Genomic DNA, 21,022 nt, shown 5'->3' with positions numbered 1-21,022 from the left:
GCTGCACAAATTTGATCTACATGGGAGGTGTGCCAGGAGGAAACCTTTGCTGTCCAGAAAGAACATCAGGGCAAGACTAAAGTTTGCCAATGAACACTGAGGCAAAGACCAGCACTTCTGGAACAATGTGCTCTGGACAGATGAGTCAAAGGTAGAGCTTTTTGGCCACAGTACCAGACGACATGTTTGGCGAAAACCAAAGACAGCATTTGACCACAAGAACCTGATACCAACTGTAAAGCATGGTGGTCGAAATATTATGGTTTGGGGCAGCTTTGCTGCATCAGGGCCTGAGCAGCTCACCATCATAGAATCCACTATGAATTCTTCATTGTACCAGAGGGTGCTTGAGGATAATGTGAGGCCATCTGTCGGAAAGTTGAAGCTCAACCGAAGGTGGACCTTGCAACATGACAATGACCCTAAACATCCCAGTAAATCCACCAAGGAATGGCTCAAAATATAGAAATGGAGGGTTCTGGAATGGCCAAGTCAAAGCCCGGATCTAAATCCCATCGAGATGTTGTGGGGGGATTTGAAACGAGCTGTGCATGCAAGAAACCCCTCAAACATCGCACAGCTGAAATAATTCTGCATGGAGGAGTGGGCAAAAATTTCTCCCCGTCTGTCAGAGACTGGTAGACAGTTATAAGAAACGCCTACTTGAGGTTGTTTCTGCCAAAGGGGGCAATACCACCTATTGGATCCGAGGGTGTACTTACTTTTTCCACAGAAGGAAATGGCATCCCTGTTAATTTTTTGTTAAATAAATTATTGCAAAGTCCATTTCTCATTGTTTTTTTGTTCAATTAGATCACCTTCATCTATAGATACTGTTTAGATGAAGATCAAATATTGATATGTCCACATATGTTAAAAAGATAAACATTTCATGGGGTGTACTTACTTTTTCCACATGCGAAATTTGCATTTATGTTTATTTAAATTATACAATGGACTACAAAATGTAAATGTTTCATGACATTTGTTATATTATATCACCTTTATCTATCAATATTGTTGAAATGAAGATCAAATAGCTGTATGTTGAAATATGTTGAAAAAGTCAAAACTTTACATGTGGTGTACTTACTTTTTCACGTGACTGTAAATGTTGGCAATGACATGTTTTGAGCATTTTATTGATGTTTGTGTTTTATGTTATTTTTAATGTTAAGTTGAAGGTTTTGGTTCTTGAGTAATGGGTTCATTTTAGTTGTATGTTCAAAACGAAGTTTATGCTTAATAACAATCATGAAACTCTCCCCTTTCCCCCTCCCCACCACCCAACTGCTGAACCCCATGGGTAAATTGTGCACACTCTTCTTTTATTGAGAGCTATTAATGCATTTTGTCTGAACATGCAATGCCGTCATCCATTTTGCATGCGAGGGGCATTTGTTGTGCCACCATGCAACCAAGAAAGTTTCGATTATGCCATAATGGAAACGCAAATATGGATGTTTGTATAGACAGGAAGCCTGTTATTTTGTTTGTTTGTTTACTCTCTTCTTTTCAGTTCATCCTGGAAGACTTGAAGTACCAGGATGGCAGTGCCAAGCACAGTAGTTTCCATGGTGACGATCATGACATCAGTGTTGAGGATCTGTGGAGGACTTGGCGAAAATCTGAAGGTTTTTCTACTCGTGTTAATTAATTTTATTGTTTTTATTGTCTATACTTTGTTTTTATCTGCCTTTGGTAGTACAGTGAACTCTTTTTGATTTGAATACCCACCACTTTGAATTTATTCATTTGTATATTGTTCTTTGTGGACAACTTACTCCATTTCTTAAGCTGCAATTCAAATGCCAACAATTTCAAGTAGGACTGGTTTCTTTGTTCTGTATGCTTATTTTGAAATTAGAGCTATCACTTGTACTTTCATGTATGGCAATTAAATATCATGTTATTTTGCTTATGCTACCTCAACTGTACATTAGAAGTAGCGAGGGCAGTGGTGGATTAACGCAGGGCACGTGTCCAGGGCCCCAAACTCGATGAGGGTGAGAGTCATGCAACCAATGGGGTGCTGAGATGGGAGAACGAGAGACCAATCGTGGTTCATAATATTTTGAGAAGAGACCGAGGGTGGGTCTCACTTTACTGACAAAGCACATCATTTTGTGAGTGGTGATAAACACAGCGTAAAGCAAGTGCTCCATTTCGAGGAAAGAAAAAGAAAGCACTGTCACATACTAATGAGTAGATTTAAAAAAAAAAAAGTTTTCCCTAATGTTTAACTCGACAGAACTATTAGAAAATTATGGGGTGTGGTTAGTATTAGCAGAAGAAGCAGGTTAAGTGGAATAATAACGACGTTTACTGTATACAAATGCAACAATAACCTCAATAAAATTGTATAATTCCTAATGTTGATACATATCGATATTGCGTCGCAAATCCACATCATAATTTAATGTACAATCACAGAACAACCACTCATTAGTAAATTGACTAATCCATGAGCATGGCAGAACGCTGCAGTTCTCAAAATCGGAACACTTATCCCAAGGATGAAACGAAACTACCCCAGCGGTACTGAAAAGAGAAACGTAGCTCAACTAGAACGGAACTCGGTAGAGAGCATACTTTCGTCAGGCTGAACGGTTTACATTTTGTATCCCACTGATGTCGGATCTGGATCCAGGATCCAGGATCCAGGATCTGGATCCAGGATCTGGATCCAAACAACGTCTAATCGCTTGTGCTTGTCATTTAGCCAACTCATTCACCTAGTTTTATCAGATGTCGTCCACAACTCATTGAAATATTGTGCGAGATATTGTTTTATGGCCTATCACTCAATGGCGAAGAATCGCTTTAAATTTTTATTTAAATTCTTTTATCCAGCCCTGAATTCTCAGATCTTCACCAAAATTGATCCAATTCTTCCTTGTCACACACTCAACCTGTGCACCAACTTTTGTCCGAATCTGTCTAACTTTTTGAGATATCGTGTTTTATATCGTTTTTGGCCCTATCATTCAATGGTGAAGAATCACTTTTAAAATCACAGTATCTGAATCCAGATCTTCACCAAAATCTAATCAATTTGTCATGGTCACACACCTAACCTGTCCAGCAAGTTTTGTCCAAATCTGTCAACTTTTGAGATATCCTGCTCATAGGCAAACAAACAGACGGACAGGGTGAAAACATAACCTCCCTCCACTTGGGATCGGCTGAAAGTGTGGAAAGTTATTTGATCAATGGAGTCAAATTTAGTGTTATATAGACAGACCTCCATCGTGGTTATGCCATGTGGAGATGCCTTTCCATTTCCTTCCTCCAAAATGGTTTGTTCTTCAATTCATCAGCGTAATTGCCCCGTGCACTCGTGCAGCAAAAAGTGTGGTTAAGAAATTGGTTTACTTTGTATGTCTATCTGTCTCTGACAAACGTCAGTTTATGATCGAGGACCAACTTGATTTCAATTGAGTGTTATATTTTGAACATGAATTGGAATATGAACCTGCAGTTTAGCACTGCTTTGACTGAATTTGGTAAATTGTACAGAATATCGTCTGGATTGCACATGCACAGCAGAGTGGAGTAAGATCATGTTATTTTCTCATCTACCTTTATGGCAGTCAAACAAAATTGAAAATCGATCCAAACTGGAAATTTACTGTTCAGGACATTTTGTTCCGAAACATGGGAAAGCTACAATAGCCAACGTCATATTTGTACGTCATTCTTGAAACTTGTGTAAGAATTATTGTAAACACCCAAACACTGAGGAACACGCAACACATTGCATTACAATGTTTTATATTTTGGTAAAGATGGAACAAACATGTTGAAAGAACATTCTTTTTTTTAAAATTGTACTCATCTTTTGAGAATTTTGAGTTTATGGGGGCTGCTGATGTAGTCTTTGTCTTTCACTTCATTGACGGACTTTTTATACTTGTACTATAAGCCTCACGGGTCATGAGGAATGAACGGATGACCTGTTTATATTCATCATGAGTATGTGGTTTTAATGCAAGTAAAGGTTGAAAAGTATCTGCTGCTGTAGTTAATCGGTATTCCTTGCATAGCTTCAGATAAAAGTTGAATGGCAGCAGCTTGCTTATTTGTGTACATTTTTTTTTAATATACACAGTGTACAACTGGACAGTGGACGACATGGTCGAGTGGCTGTCTGAATGTGTGGAACTGCCGCAATACGAGGAAACTTTCCGCAAGCTAAACATCAATGGCTCCACTATGCCCAGGTAAGCAGATTAGCATGTTTGAGGCACTTCCCTTTTCCACCAGTTTGTCACCTATTTCATGATTTTGGAAACCATTGTGACCTTTTTATGTCTTTCTCTTCTTTTGTCCCTCTCACTGCTAACAGCCTAGCAGTGAATATGGGGAGCATCCTGGTTATGATAAAAGTTGGTGAACGTAGCCACCGTCGCAAGCTGCAATTGAAAGCTATGGATGCTGTTCTGTTTGGACCTCCCCCTGGCAAGTCCTCAAGTTACTTCTTCATTTAGATAACCAACTTGGCAGAAGAACCTAAGACCTTTTCATGTTGTCATTGCTTTCTTGAAATGATAAAGGTGTACTTGGTACATGGGAGACATTGTCCGATGTGGATGTCAGTTTCTCTAAATGACCAGTCTTAAAAAGATATTATTAATATCTTTTCTCCAATTTTTTTAGGGGTTCAGAGAAACCGTCTGAAGGATCTGGCCTTGTTGCTGTCTGTCCTGGCTGGCCTTGGTGGTTGTTGGTTCTCCTTCTCACAGAATCGCAGTTACCGTGACCACATCCGCCGTATGAATGATGACCTGGCAAGCCTGCAATGTGCAGAGCAGAACCTCGCTGAGTTGCAAGAGAGGTTAATGCCAGTTAACTTTCACTGCTTGTCCTTATGAATAACTTGTGTGGATTATTTATTGAAAAAATAATCTTTACATGACATTTAAAAAATGTCGCTCAAATTGAATGCCTGTCTTTTTAACATCACAACTCGACTCTTGCCTACTGCTCGTTATACAGGCTGCAAAAAGCACAAGAGGAAAATAAGACTTTCCAGGATGAGAAGAAGGTGCTGGAAGTAAAATTGCGCGATGAGATAATCGAGGCGAAGAATGAAGCACAACATCTGCGGGAGTTGCGGGAGGGTACCGAGAGTGAAACGGGCAAGCAGGGATATCAAGAGCAAGAGCTTGAACAGGTGCTCTGAGTCATGGAGGGTGTCTCGTGAAACTACATAGAAATATAACCATGTTAGAATTTAGATTTTTCAGTGTATCTATTTCCAATTTACTTATTTTGACAGATTTTACAAAGTGCGATTTAAATATTATGCATTAAAAATATGTGAAGCTTTTAACCTCCTCCCCGCATATACTCCAAACATGCCCTTTCCTTTCCTTCCAATTAAGGCCAGTTCATACCACCCACTCCACGAGGATATGATACTATGGACTTCTTTCATATGCAGTACAAGGCTGTAAGTAGCGTCATTGGCTGAGGGCGTGGCTGTGCCGTTGATCCAATGCCCTCGGTAGGTTATGTCAGGAATTGGGAATTTGTTCATGGTGCTGATGACGGCTCACCTATTCTTCAAAAATGAAACCATGAGATCTTCAACATCCACCAACTAATACGAGCAGATGGGACACCCAGTTAACCGTCCATCTGAGGGACGGCAATCTCATTAATGAATCGCCCTGCCCATGAAACACTGAGATGACAATTTATAGCTGGATGGGGATTTAAACTCAGGTTAGCGAGCCTCGAGGCAGGTGTGTACCTCCAGGCCATCCTGCGTCAGCCCTTGCACTATGGGCAATAAAAGTGGCTGATTTACTATGCCTTATACGAATGTTAGGCTTGATTACAAACAAAATAGACAGACTGGTATTTACATTTATTTATTTATTATCTCCACCACCAAAGGTGGATGGAGGTTGTTTTCACCCCTGTCTGTCTGTTTTCATGTTGTCATTATAAAAATGTATTGTCTGCCAATATAAAAATCACTCTTGATCAACTTGACTGTTTGTCTGTCGGTTTGTGAACAAAATATATCACAGTTGTAGACAGATTCGGACTAATTTGGCAGAGATGTAGCGTATGTGACAAGGACGAAATGATAAGATTTTGGTGAAGATCCGGATTCGGCTACTAGAAATTTTAAAGTGATTCTCCACCATTGGGAGATGGGGTCCAAAACGATACATAGCAGTATATCTCAAAAAGTTATGGATGGATTGGGACGAAACTTGTTGGACAGGTTGTGTGTGTGACAAGGAAGAATCTATTCAATTTTGGTGAAGATCCGGATCCGGATCCAGCTCGTAGAATTTTACATGTGATTCTTCACCATTGAATGATATGGCCAACCATGTGGAGGTATGCGCTCTACCGAGTGCTGTTAGACTTTAAAAAAATATAATAATGATAACATCTGGTTTTCAAGTTATTCTATCCAGCGGTGCAGGTATGATTTATCAAACATTAGCAGGCATGATAATTCTTCACTTTCACATAAAAGTAAAAACCTAAGTTGTTGGTGGCCTTCCCAACTTGATATAACATTCCCATGCACACCCAATGTACTTATCAACTTATTTCGTCGAGCAGTTTAGAAGTGCATAAAATACAGAGCACGTATATAAATTGGCCAAGCAGTTTCTCATTCTATAAGGATTTCATACAAAGATACTAGTGGAATACTGTAAACTGCACCAACTGCAGAGTTGTAATATGCAAGAGTTGACTCTCCCACTGGGGGCGGCGCTGTACATACATATTTACATAGAGAATTTGCGTCATATCCTCACTCCTGAACCCCCTCACCAATTATTTTTAACAGCTAAATCCAAATCTGGCACACCCCCCAAGTACAACCACCAACTTCCAACTCGTTACATCAAGTGGTTCAGGAGTGCACACAAATCAAATGCACACAGCCACAAACGCAAATGCACAGGCCGAATCTATATCTATATAATAAATATATTGACATATATATGAATATAGTGGCCAAAAATATTGGCACCCTTGCACTTTTTCAAATAATGCACCATTTCTTCCAGAAAATTGTTGAAATTTTAAAAATCTTTTGGTATCCACAAATGTATTTCTTTGGTTTGCAATGGAACAAACCAAAAAAAAGCTGACATTTTTTTCTAAATCTTATTCCACACAGAAATCCTAAAATGGCCCGGACAATGTTATTGGCATCTTCTAGAAATCGTTAGAAATAATTAGATTTCAAGCAGGTGATTCTCCTTTACTTTGGAATTGGACATTCTGTGGTGAGTTGCAGGTGCCTGCAATATAAAAATCACTCATTCAACCAGTTTGAATAGAGAAAAGGAGTCGTTCTGATGGTTTGTGTCAGTGTGTACTGCAATTAGCATGGAGAAAAGAAAGAAAACCAGAAAATTTTCTAAGGAATTGAGCCAAGCATGGGTAATCTCAAGGCTACAAGTCAATCTCCAGAGACCTTGATGCTCCTGTGTCCACTACATGCAATGTTATCAGGAAGTTTAAGGCCCATGGCACTGTTGCCAACCTCCATGGATGTGGCCACAAGAGAAAAGTTGACTGACCATTTCAGCGAAAGATTGTTCAAATGGTGGAGAAAGCACCTTGATCAACTGCCAAAAAGATTCAAGCTGACCTTCAGACACAAGGCACAACAGTTTCAACTCGCACCATCCATCACCAACTCGATGAAAGGGGGTTCTATGGTCGGAGACCCAGGAGGACCCCACTGCTCTGTGAGAGATATATAGAGAGATAGAGACAGATATAGAGATAGATAGATATAAGAAAGCCTGACTGGAGTATCCTGACTGGAGTATTCCCAAACACACCTAAACAAGCCAAAATCCTTCTGGGAGAATGTCCTGTGGACAGATGAGACCAAATTAGAGCTTTTTGGTAAAGCACATAATCTCTGTTTACAGAAAACAAAATGAAGCCTTCAAAGAAAAGAACACCTTCCCTACAGTCAAACATGGAGGACGTTCAGTGATGTTTTGGGGTTGCTGTGCTGCCTTTGGCACGGGGTGCCTTGAATGTGTGCATGGCATCATGAAATCAGGAGATTACCAAGGCTTTTTAGAGTGCAATGTTCAACCCAGTCTCAGAAAGCTGGGTCTCCGTCAAAGGTCATGGGTCTTGCAGCAGGACAATGACCCCAAACACACTTCAAAAAGCACCCAGGAATAGTTCAAGACAAAACGCTGGACTGTTCTGAAGTGGCCAGCAATGAGTCCAGATCTAAGTCCCATTGAACACCTGTAGGGAGATCTGAAAACAGCAGTTGGGAGAAGGCATCCTTCAAATCTGGGAGAACTGGACATTTTGCACAAGAGTGGGCCAAACTGCCAGTAGAGGTGTAGGAAGCTCATTCATGGCTATATGAAGCGCTTGACTGTAGTTATTTTGTCCAAAGGCCGTGCTACCAAATATTAAGTCTAGGGTGCCAATAATTTTGTCAATGCCATTTTTTTTTTTCTCTGATTTAAAAGGATATGTTAAGTTCTGAATAAAAACAAAGGTTCTGTAATATTAACAGTGAAATAAAGAATTGTGGAGACCAAATACTTTTGTCAATTTAAACTTATTTTTAGAGAAAATTGTGAGTTGTTTGAAAAAAGTGTGAGGGTGCCAATATTTTTGGCCACAACTGTATGCTGTCCACACATGCCAACCTTTTCTAATGCGTGATCAGCTTTTGGTTGGAGTTACAGTACATGACTGCTGAAGCCGGTAGGGTTGGGGAGAGGGGGGGGGGTGTAAAGGGTTTAAAAAAAACAAGCAGGTGGGGGAATTTTGATGGAGTGATTATGTTTGGGGTTGAAGTGATTATGTTTTAAGGGAGAGGGGTTGTGGGGGGTATTTTAAGAAAGTTATAGTAGTTGGGTGCTGTGGTGTTGGGCAGCAGGTACGACTGGCTCTGCGGAAGGCTGAGCTTGAGCTGGAGAACCAGAAGCGAAGTAATGTTCCAGAAGGTCTCCAGCAATGGCTCCAGATCACACACGAAGTGGAGGTGCAGTACTATGCAGTTAAACGGCAGCTTGCAGAAAAACAACTTGCTCTCGCCAAGGAAGGGGTAAGATCCTCACTTGTTCGTTTGTTTGTTTTTCTTTCCACTTGTGTTATTAACCTATCTGGTACTTGTGTTGTATACTGTTGTGGTGAAGATGGTTAAGGTGAAGGACCTTATGTTTGCCTCCTCTTTACAATTTCATTTGCATTCCTCCTCATTGGTTTGCCAATAGGGGCGATCTACATAATACGTTCAGTCGTTCACAGCAGTCGAGGTGAACGGTTAAGTTAAAATCGAAACAAAAAAAAGATTTACCAAAGGAAAAATGGTGAGCTTAGGGTTGACTGCCATTTTAGCTGTCGTGGAACCTCTGGCCTAACAAATGTTTAGTGTCATTGTTAGCATTATGGCAGTTAACGTTGATTGTTTCAGAAGGAGCTTTTACATAAATCACATTCAGGAGAGGCATTAGTAGACGTTGGTGTATATTTTGTAAAATTCAGATTTTGTGAAGCATGCTTCCCCTTGTAAGAGTTTGGGCTCAGCATGTGGAAGTTGCTCGAGTTTATATTCTGTCAGTGTAACAAAGAGTAGAACAGAGGATGGAGTAGAAGTGGGAATACTTACCCTGTGCAGTCAACTTGTTGCGAACCAACTTTTTTTTCTTTTCTTTTTTTCCTTTGATCCCATGTGGCTGCCAGACCTCGTGAGCGATGACATCATAAATTTATATTCTCTAATATAATTGTTGCATAGATCACACTCAATACATTTCAAACTGATCAGACTAAGTGTTGTCCCTGTCGAATTATGACGTCGTAATTATGGCACCAATTACGTCATCGTTAACAACACCTATTCCCCATATGGAGTTCTTTACAATGAGCCATGTTTCAATTTTTTCCATGCAGCAGTTTTGGAGATATAGAGGTGCAACATTTTTCGGTTTTTCCAAGATGGCATCTGTACCACATGACCTATGACATCATGATTATCATTAAAATATTCTAAAGGAGGAGGCACTCCTATGGTGAAAATTTCATGTCTATCAGACCAACAGTTGCTGAATTTTTTTTAAATAATGCTCGGATGGATAAGTGTTGTATTTGTCGAATTATGACATCATAACGAAGGCACTGATGACATCATTAACATATCTTATTCCCCATGGGGAGTCGTTGACAATGAGCCAGGTCTCAATGTTTTCCATAGTGGTTTCAGCGATATAGAGGTGCAAAATTTTTCCAAGATTGCGCCTGTACCACGTGACCTATGACATCATAATCATTAAAATATTCTACAGGAGGAGGTCCTCCTATGGTGAAAATTCCATGTCAATCGGACCAACGGTTGCCGAGAAAATGAATTTTTAAAATGCAGACACGGCACAAGGCACACGTACGCAACTGAATGCTTAACCCCGCTTTTCGCTTCGCGAGCGCATGGTAACAATTAGAAATGAGCAATCGAGAGATTGCGGACCATTGCCAGGACCTTTGCGTGCTGGTGTTTGTTTGTGTGGTGTGTAGACAATGCATTGACGACGTAGATTTTGTTCATAGTATTCATACAGAGGACAAACAGACCTTTTCAGTTTTTATTGCATAGATTCACCTTCCAATCGTACGTACTCTATAGACGTACTCGCATTCTTAATAATATGTACTTGATAGACTTATTCACATTCGTATTATATATACTTTGTAGAGGTAATCATTTGAAAAAAGATGTTTTATCCACCAGGTGGCGTTTGTGGCCTACATTAGCACATTATGTACGGACATACTAACAAACGGACCGACATGCAATACCCTCCAGTGAGGGTAAAAAGAGCTACCTGCTGTTGCAACTAAATAATTATGGGCCACAGTTGAAGCCAGGTTAGGCCGAAAAAAAAATATTGCTGGTCTCTGGTCGGACCAAAGTTCCAGAATTGATGCGGCGATGCGGTTTTTTCTTTTTTCTTTTCTTTTTTTGAAAACCATGGATTACACATATAAAGGTGTTTTTTGTGTCCTCATGCCTTGCGGTCCTCCTCATCTGCTGTGGCGCCGTCCAGAGAGAAATTAAAGACAGCCAATGGGACTTGTAGGCCTTTTTTTTGTCCCCTGTCGGACCGCGGAGCGAAAGGGGGACTATGGTTTTCCCCTCCGTCCATGTGTCCGTCCGTCCGGGCGTGCGTGTGTGCTTGCGTGCGTGCGTAAGCGAAGGACCGCATTCGAATTTGGTTTGTGGGTGCAACCCACGTCAAAATCCAAGATGGCTGCCGCCATGTATGTCTGAACCTTATGAGCGAAATATCTCGAAAAATAAGCGAAGTACCAACTTCTAATCTGGTATGTGGGCATATCTCGGCATAAGGAAGAACGCTATTGAAAATTGGGTCGCCACGTCAAAATCCAAGATGGCCGCCACCATATATATGTCTGAACATTGTGAGCGAAATATCTTGAAAAATAAGCGAAGTACCAACTTCTAATGTGGTGTGTGGGTGTATCTCGGCATAAGGAAGAACGCTATTGAAAAGTGGGTCGCCACGTCAAAATCCAAGATGGCCGTCGCCATGTATGTCTGAACCTTGTGAGCGGAATATCTTGAAAAATAAGCGAAGTACCAACTTCTAATCTGGTGTGTGGGTGTATCTACGCATAAGGGAGAACGCTATTGAAAATTGGGTCGCCAGGTCAAAATCCAAGATGGCCGCCTTGCATCTATTAAGTTCTTCAAGCATATTATAGACTGCCATTTCGTTCTCGAGATCGCCTCGCTGTACCGTTAAACATTCCAATGCGTCGATCGCGTCAACACTGCGCATGCGCAAGTGGTCTAACAGGCCGATGGTCTCCCACGATCTCTTCTCCCAGTCCACCAGATTATCACAGACACTTACAACTTCATGACAAACGAGATAGGATCCAGGCCTAACTAACGAGACCACCCGCAGCTCTCTAGGCCTTCTGGTTGCTAAAACACGAACCTGACAAAGAACGTCTTCGTTTCAATAAATTACAATATCCAGCCGATAGAGGCCTTGCATCGCGTGAGCGTCGTCCATGGCAACCGGTTCCGGCCGCCATCTTGGGTGGCATAAACAACATGACGGGAAAGCTGTCGTTTGATCAGACGGACCTGTCAGTTTACGCCCGTGGCTTGCCCGTTGAGGCGTTTTCACGGTATTGCGAGAAACTGAGGCTGTGTCATCTGCCTGTGGACCCGTGTGGACCCACAAGTACACCACACACACTCCACAGTCCACACACACTCCAAAGTCCACACACACTCCACACGTATGCCACACACACGCCACAAGTACGCCACATGTACACCACACACACTCCACGCGTACACCACAAGTACGCCACACACACTCCACACGTACGCCACACACACTCCACACGTGCACCACAAGTACGCCACACACACTCTACACGTACGCCACACACACTCCACAAGTACGCCACACACACACTCCACATGTACGTAACCAAATGCCTAATCCTGCTTTTCGCTTCGCGAGCGAAGGTAACGACCTCATGAGCCAAATTCTCACCTGAGAGCTGCAGTCAAGGCAGCCATGAATCCGTTTTAGTGTTGTGTCGTCCGGAAAACGGTAGATGACAAGCCCGATCCCTTATGAAATCGGGCTGTACATCCAACAGCACAACAACTCTTTACCATCGTGTAGGGGGCAATTTATATGTGAGACGAGTTTCAAATTGCCGCCATTACGTATGGTGGCAGAAGCAATGTTTTGCCACCCAAGCGGTCACGTGACTAAAACGATGACGTCACATGCAACTTCCCCATTGGAGTCATGACGTCACGGCACACAAAACTACTCATATCTTTGGAACGGCTGGTTAGATGTGGACAAACTAAACGCAGTTTTGTAGGGGAGAACCGTGCGCGAACGTCGATACCAAATTTGAAAAAAAACTGCTGACGCGCAGGGTCAAAATCGATGCGCGCGCTGACCAGAACCTGGAAATATGTTTTTCTCAGCCTTATCCTGTGCTGCTATTCCAAGTGTAACAACATGTCCAATTCCATATCATGACCCACTGTCATCGCGCTGTTTCGAGACTGGCCTAAATCTTAGGGAAAAGTGGAATACAATAATTGTTTTTTTTGTCTGAATGCAAGAAATTTGTGAAGGTTAAAAAAGGAATGCCTTGTATTTATCAACTCACACAAGTATGTTAAGATAAACAAGCTTAAAATCATGCATTCTTAAACTGACATTACTAGTTAAGTGCAAAATGTGTTTTGTTTTATTTGCATTTGACCCAACAACAAGTATATTTGGCAATTGATGGTACGTATATGTTATTATGTACAGAGAAAATACCATTTTCCATCTATTTAATGCTCTAAAACATTTAATAGAAAACTCTAAAATAAATAGTATTAAAATGAGCAAGGATCTGTTTCATGTGCGTGTGTGCACACTCCGGGGCAAAAAAAAGAAAAGAAAAAATGAGCAAAGTCTAATTTTTAACATTTTTGTCAGAACTATTTTTACCACACATTAAAAAAACAACCCCACCAAAACATGTAGAAATAACTGTACAACTCGGTATGGAATAGCTTGTCTCTCCTTTAGCTTTCTTTAAATAATCCAGTCTTTTGGTCAAACTTTCACAAAGCTTCTTGCACCGAGAAATGTCAATATTGTCCCATTCATGTTTGACGGCTTCAAAAAGTTGATCATAATTTGCCAATTTCCTTCCAATAAGTTTGTGCTGAATATAGGGACAATTCTCTGTGGGGTTCAAATAGGGACTGACTAGGCCAGAACACAAGTTTCAGGGACTTTTCTCCAACTACTTTTTGGTGTTTTTTGCCATATGGGCAGGGGCATTATCTTGTTGATAAATTACTTCTTTGCTTTTCTGTCCAGGAAAGAACTTTTGGAGGCTGGGACGTAATCCTTTCTCTAATATTTTCTGGCATTCCTTGGCAGCAATCGACTGTTCACGCCTTATCAGCTCACCAACATTGGCAGATGAAAATGCACCCCAGACCATGATTCCACCTCCTCCATGCTTCACAGTTGTGGAAATGCACTCAGGGTTGAATCTCTCACCAGATCTGAGAAGGCAATGTTCTGGGGCATCTGAACTCCTCTGAAAGTTTCCACAGGCTTTTATTTCTTTCCTGGAGAACTAAGAGTTTCAGTCGTCTGTCGTCTTTACTTGTTGTGGCTCTAGGCCTGCCAGATCAATTCTTCCTTGCAGTAGAACCAGTTTTCTGAAACTGTAGACCTATTCTCTGTGGGAGGCAGACAAATAGATAGGGATGTTGTTCTTCTTGTTCAGGAGCTTGTGGATTTCAGAATATGTCTTGCCCACTTGACGAAGACTAGCAATTCCATTTTAATATCCCCATCAGCATGAAACTTCTTTCTTTGTGGGCATTTCCAAATTGAAACACAAAAACATGACCTACACTAACTGTACAAGTCATAAATTAGAGCAATTTAGGCACTACATGTGCACTAAACAGTCAAAAAACATGACACCGTAATGATGCATTGCAGAGCTTTAAAAGTATACTTCTAACAGTAAAATAGATATATTTTTTAATTGTTGGGACATAGAACAGCTCAAAACAGTCGTATTTGATGCATTGCAAAACCTCCTTTTTATGTGTCAAATTTTGATCTATTTTGTCTTGCCTGAGACATTGGCCTTTAAAGATGAAAGGCGAAAACGAGGAAATTTCGTAATTTTCGTTTTTTTTGGAGAACAAAACTTCTTAAATTTTTTTTTCATAAAAGTTGCTGTAAACCACGTGGAGGGCTTTTAGCTCCTGTAACATGTGCAATCAATTTAAACTGGAATATGTACTGCGCATATATGGCTCCAAATTTGAAAAAAAACAGCGTGTGTGTGTGTGTGTGTGTGTGTGCGCGCGTGCTGTATAGAACCACCTTTAGAGGCCATTTTTCCCCACAGAGTAGGGGTTGGCCTTTTTCGGGCACCGTGATCCCCTTTTTGAAGCAATGTTTTATGGCCAGATGCCCTTCCTGCAGCCAACCCTGTTAGTCACCTCTTGCTACACACAGGGAATTACTAGTGAACTGGTACTCAATTTGCCGACCTCGGAAGGATGACAGGCTGAGTCAACCCCCCTGGTGTTAATTCAGCGATTGACCGGGATTCGAACCCAGGATCCTCGGATCCCAAGCCGGCACCCTAACCGCTCAGCCAACACTAGGCTAATGTGCTGTATATAGAAACTATTCCATGTCGTATCCTAATTGTGTTGTGTAAACATTGTGTGACTGTTTATATGCCTTTAGGCATGCTTCTTAGGCTGTATTTATTGCTGACGTGACGTATTATAAGAACCATTTCTTAGAGTTGCACGTGTTTACCTTTCCATGCCAAACTGCTCTTGGCAAGTTTCCTGTCGGTGCCGAGTAGGAACACCATCCTTTTGATTAAAAAAAATTGCTGGGAAACTCTCTGAGATTCATCAGCTTGTGACAGATTTTGGCAGACAATTCACCTTCAGATGAAACCACACAGGTGGTTGAATGCCAGGCTTGGTCAGCTGATTAGAAAAAGTCTTGGGCCAACGACATTCCCCAGCCAACCCCATAAGAACATGGGAGTAATTGGGGCAGTTAAATAATTGGTGGTCGTAGATTTTCCTCATTCTTTTCACTGCCTCGATGTATTATTTTGTTTATATGTTGCATCGTTGTTCCTAATTACACTACTTTGTTTTTAATAGTCAAGGTTTGTGTGACTATAATATCATCTGTACACACAAAAGTTGCTAATGCACCTTCCTTGCACAATCACTTTATTCCCAAACTTGCTGTTACTTTGCAGGCAGAGAAGGTGAAGAAGAAGCGCATGTCCTTGTTTGGAACATTCTACGTGGCACACAGCTCATCGTTGGATGATGTGGATCATAAAATACTTGAGGCGAAGTTAGTAACCAACTTTGGCATGGCCTGTCTGTGGATCTTTGTTTTTAGTTAATACTACGAGGGCTAAAATAAAAATTAGGGAATATGACTTGGAAAAAGTGGGATTACTCGGATGCTGATGAGACTTTTTTTTTGATATTATTCAGCTGCATGCTATAGTGTGTTGGTGCTCATGCCAAGTTGCCCTTAGATGTGTATGAGTCACCTGCAAAGTGTGAAATGATGCTGCCGGTAAACAGGTTTTGTCACCTTTATAGTCACTCATATTCAATGTCTTCCTTCTAATAACACTGATCTCCATCCAGATTACTGCTGCAGCTCCAGACATTGTATGTCTAACAGAAAATTTCCTCCTCTCGCCAAGTGTCTCTGATTTCTGTCTCTTCGGCAATTCTCCACCATCCTGGTGGTGGTATTATTGTCCATCTGAATAACTCCACGTCTCTGGCATACCTCTGACTGCCATTGTTTCTCCACAACTACCAAATTTCCTCCTCTCAATTTGTGGTGCACTCTTCACCCAACGATGATGACTCTATATTTTCCTCTATTTCCACCAAATGGTCCTCATCTGTGGCAACTTCAACTACAATCACGCCAGCTGGCTGGGTGTTAGCTCTGCTGCAACCACCCATGAAGTTGTAGATGAGGTCTTCTGTGATTCAATGGGTCTGATGCAATCTGTAGATCTTCCAACCTGTATTTCTGTAAATGGTATGTGCTCCCTCGGCTAACTGCCAATGACTGTAATATATCTTCTCCTAAAAGGATTGAGCTGCCACTGCATGATATTGATAGTGTGGGAACATTTCCACAAAACCTAATCTTTCTCTTACGCAGTGATTTATTATGTACTATCTAGTGCTATCCCATCCCTCTTCTCCGCCCTGGTACACTGAATCCTGTGGTGATGTGGTTGTGGTCAAGCATCTTCCTTTCTCAAAATGGATGACTAACCCGACTGGAAAACTTTAGATCATTCCGTAAGGCTTGTAACAAGCGTATGTCCATCTTGAGGAGTTCCAGTCCGAACTCTCCAACCAGTCTCCTTCCTCGAAGTCCTATTGGTGCTTTGTCAAGTCCTTCTCTGGTGAAGGCTGTCTTTTCATTCCCTCATTCTCCTCTTATGAGGCATTCTTATTCTCCAAACCCTGGTGTTGGGCTAGCGGCTAGGGTGCCGGCTTAGGATCCTAGGATCCTGGGTTCGAATCGCGGTCGATCGCTGAATTAACGCCAGGGGGGTTGACTCAGCCTGTCATCCTTCCGAGGTCGGCAAATTGAGTACCAGTTCACTGGTAATTCCCTGCTTGTCGTTAAAGGCGGCAAAAAGGGTTGGCGTCAGGAAGGGCATCCGGCCGTAAAACATTGCTTCAAAAAGGGGACCAAAAAACAACAACCACTGTTCCCGAAAAAGGCCAACCCCCGCTTGCGGGGAAAAATGGCCTCTAAAGGTGGTTTTTTTTTTTTTTATTCTCCTCAAAGATCTTCATCTCAGCCAGAAGCTCCTGAGTTGACCACATAGCAAAGCTGATAAATCAGCCACAGATTGGGCATCTTTCATCATTCTATGATAAATCAGAACTACTCACGACCTATAAGGCCTTTTCTCATAGCTCGATGGAGTGCTGCGCTCCCCTATGGTCTGGCACCCGAGCATCACATCTGTCTCTCCTGCAATTTGTGAAATCCAAAGCAATCTATCTTCCATGGTGAAGCTGAAGCATGAGCCCGTTGATTTCCTCTCCAGATTTTTCATGGCAAATGCATTCCAGTAATGCCCTCCTAGTTAAACTCCTAAAATCTAGGTTCACTGCACACCTCTGCTCATTTATTCCTCTCCTCACATTTGCAGAACCTTCCCGATTTTGTTCAATCCCACTCTTACTTCCAGGACTTCAACCAGGCACTGCATGACTATCTCACATCATTCCCCATCCAAACCTGCAATCCATTCTGCTACCATTCATTCTGTACCACACTCATCCCTCTTAGTTGCAGTTTACCATGTTCCCTCCCTCATTTTTACCTCCACCAACAAAGGTGGATGGAGGTTGTTTTCACCCCTGTCTGTTTGTCTGTGAAAAAAAAATCTCAAAGTTGTGGACGGATTCGGACGAAATTTGGCCGAGATGTAGCGTATGTGATGAGAATGAAATAATTATATTTTGGCGAAGATCCGGATTCGGATCCGGCTACGAGAATTTTTTTAGTGATTCTTCACCATTGGGAAATGGGGCCAAAAACTATACAGAGCAGGCTATCTCAAAGTTGTGGACGGATTTGGACGAAACTTGGTAGACCGGTTTGGTGTCTGACAAGGACGATTCGATTTTGGTGAAGATCTGAATATGGATTTGGATATGAGAATTATTTAATTTTCTTCGTGATTCTTCACCATTGGGAGATGGGGCCAAAAACGATACATAGCAGGATATCTCAAAAAGTTATGGATGGATTTGGACGAAACTTGTTGGACATGTTGTGTGTGTGACGAGGAAGAATCAATTCAATTCTGGTGAAGATCTGGATCCGGATCCAGCTCGTATAATTTTAAAAGTGATTCTTCACCATTGAGCGATATGGCCAACCAGGCGGAGGTATGCTCTCTACTGAGTGCCGTTCTAATCCCCCATTTATTCTTTCCCTTGCTTGTTGAGTCAATATGGCCCCAATGCCAGTTTAAGTTGGTGTCCTTAACGTGTGTCTTGCTCGTGAAGGCGTGTCACTTTTCATTGGCGGACATGTAGAACAATGGATGAAATCAACAGAACGTTGATCGATGTATGCTAACTGCCATGGGAAGCAAGGTGAAGTTAAGATTACAGGCGTTAACCCTTTGTCGGAGTACGGAGGGTTAACCCCTCAAACGTCAGCTTCTCCTTGTTTCCCACTGCGGTTAGCATACCTCAATCAACCTCCTGTTGCTGTTGCTTTCATCCATCGTTCTATAACTAGACAATCGAATCATTTTAGCTGAATCGGTTCTTCTTCATGCAGATTTTCCTTGCTTATCACTCGGTCTTTACTTTTTTCAAAAACTTTAACCAAATAAGAGGCTGTTTATTAGATATTGGATTTACTTAGTCAAAATTGTTTCATGTATTAAAGCAACCTAGGTCTTTGCCTCTTTTCAACATTTTGCCTTCAGAAGGTAGAACCTTTTCTTGAGGGTAAAAACGATATCTTGTATATTTTAATTCCTACTATGACTAAATGAATGGTTTAATTTAAAAATTTAAACTAACCATAACTAGAACGGCACTCGGTAGAGCGCATAACTACACCAGGCTGAACAGTTTGTTTGTATCCTCCAGATAGGCCGGATCTGGATTCGGACATGAACCAAAATCAAATTGGCATGTTGTCACCTGACCAACTCATCCACCAAGTTTTGTCATAACCCAGCCACACCTTTTTTTAATCCCATGCTGTATATCGATTTTGGTCACATCACTCAATGGTGAAAAATCACTTGACAAATTCCAGTGTCTGGATCTTCACCACAATCGAATCAATTTGTCCTTGTCACACACACAACCTCTCTGCCAAATGTCGTCCGAATCCGTCCACAACATTGAGATATCCTGTTCAGAGACAGGTGTGAAAAACATAACCTCCGTCCACCTTTGGTGGCAGAGGTAATTATGTTATAGCAACTGACACAACTGTGAAACTTATTTATTCCACTCATAAGAAACAGGAGCTACCTCACTTGGCTCGGTCATTGACGGCTCATTTTCAAAACTATTTTGGCAGCAACTAGTATAGCTGCCTTGCACGTAAGGTTCCAACCTGTCTTGAGCACCAAGTGGTCTTCTTCCAAGACTGTGGAAGGCATTGTGTGCTTGTTTTATATAAACTGTGCCAAGACGGAGGGAGCATCAGAATGTTGGACATGAGCTTTGTTTGCTGAGAAATTATACAAGTGGATGGTGTCTTCTTCAGTTATGAATATGAAAATATACAACTACAACCACTTAATTGATGCATTTTGTACTCTGAAATGCGATACTCATGTGTGCCCATATTACGAGGAGGGCTATTTTAACAACAATAACAGTTCCTTTGTTTGAGTACGGGGCTGGCAGGATGGTTGAGAGGTACGAACACTCGCCTCTAAGATTTCTAGCCTGGGTTTGAATCTCGACCCAGCTATAAACTGTCATCCCGGTGTTTCACAGGCAGGGTGATCCGGCCCTCGGATGGATGCTAACCTGGGCGTCCTGTCTGCCGGCATTAGTTGGTGGACGTTAAAGATCCTACAGACGATGTTCTTCACGAAGTGTAGGCGAGCTATCGCCGACACCATGAAAAAAAAAATTGCAACCATAACTACTGCTGGGAAGGCAATGGCAAACCACACAGTATAACCCTTGCCAAGAAACTGCTTCGGCAGTACTGATGCTCTGTAACAGAGTATGGTACATCAGAATCAGAATTTTGGTTATGATAGACTTGCAAGTAAAATATTACATGCAACTTTAAATTTGTTTTACTATCTCTATTTCTTACACAGGAAATCTTTGGGAGAGGTTGCCAGCACATTGCGAGAACGCCTGCATAGGTGGAACTGCATAGAGCAATTTTGTGGATTTCCCATCACTACAAACCTTGGCCTGGCAGCGCTCATGGCTTCGACGGCTGAAGAAACCGGGTCCAACGCTGTTCCCCAGACCTCCATCACGCCTGGCTTTCACCATGTTTCCAGCTGGTCATCCAGTCCACCGACCTATTCATCAGATGATGGTGAAAAAGAGTTTGGTCCTCCTTCACTGGCTGTCCCCCCATCAGCACAGTGGCTTTCATCGTAAACGAAACGTGCAATTGTAGCTTGTTTGCTCCACAGACATGCCTCGTGTGCTTAGTTTGGCTATAGAGAGTAAATTCAGCATTGCGAAGAATCAGATAAACTAATTTGTATGTATTTTCAAAGCGGTGAAATTTTTTAGCGGACTTTTAAAATTCCTGCACGGGGGGGGGGGGGGGGGGCGGGGGGTGGAAACTCTTCTAAATATACAGTCACGTGAAAAAGTAAGTACACCCCATGTAAAGTTTTGACTTTTTCA

The 21,022-nt window shown here is 41.8% G+C and overlaps 1 protein-coding gene across 10 annotated transcripts in view; it reads left to right on the top strand.

Moving 5' to 3' along the window:
• The window catches only part of STIM1 (stromal interaction molecule 1), a 124,574-nt gene that overhangs the window by 93,776 nt on the left and 9,776 nt on the right, over positions 1–21,022 (top strand). For 5 of the 10 annotated variants that reach the window (XM_068116117.2, XM_078775392.1, XM_078775381.1 and 2 more), the window contains 8 exons: positions 1,520–1,634; positions 4,112–4,223; positions 4,349–4,461; positions 4,660–4,837; positions 4,999–5,176; positions 8,909–9,076; positions 15,856–15,956; positions 20,473–20,702. In XM_068116117.2, coding sequence (XP_067972218.2) covers positions 1,520–1,634; positions 4,112–4,223; positions 4,349–4,461; positions 4,660–4,837; positions 4,999–5,176; positions 8,909–9,076; positions 15,856–15,956; positions 20,473–20,702 — 1,195 coding nt within the window. Of the gene's footprint in view, positions 1–1,519; positions 1,635–4,111; positions 4,224–4,348; positions 4,462–4,659; positions 4,838–4,998; positions 5,177–8,905; positions 9,077–15,855; positions 15,957–20,472; positions 20,703–21,022 lie in introns of all 10 variants that reach the window. The other 5 variants (XM_068116137.2, XM_068116127.2, XM_068116109.2 and 2 more) reach the window with 1 other exon arrangement.

The sequence above is a fragment of the Myxine glutinosa genome, chromosome 1 (assembly GCF_964187855.1).
Source record: "Myxine glutinosa chromosome 1, kmMyxGlut1.1, whole genome shotgun sequence".
Classification (NCBI taxonomy): domain Eukaryota; kingdom Metazoa; phylum Chordata; class Myxini; order Myxiniformes; family Myxinidae; genus Myxine; species Myxine glutinosa.
This window is presented reverse-complemented; position numbering and strand designations above follow the sequence as displayed.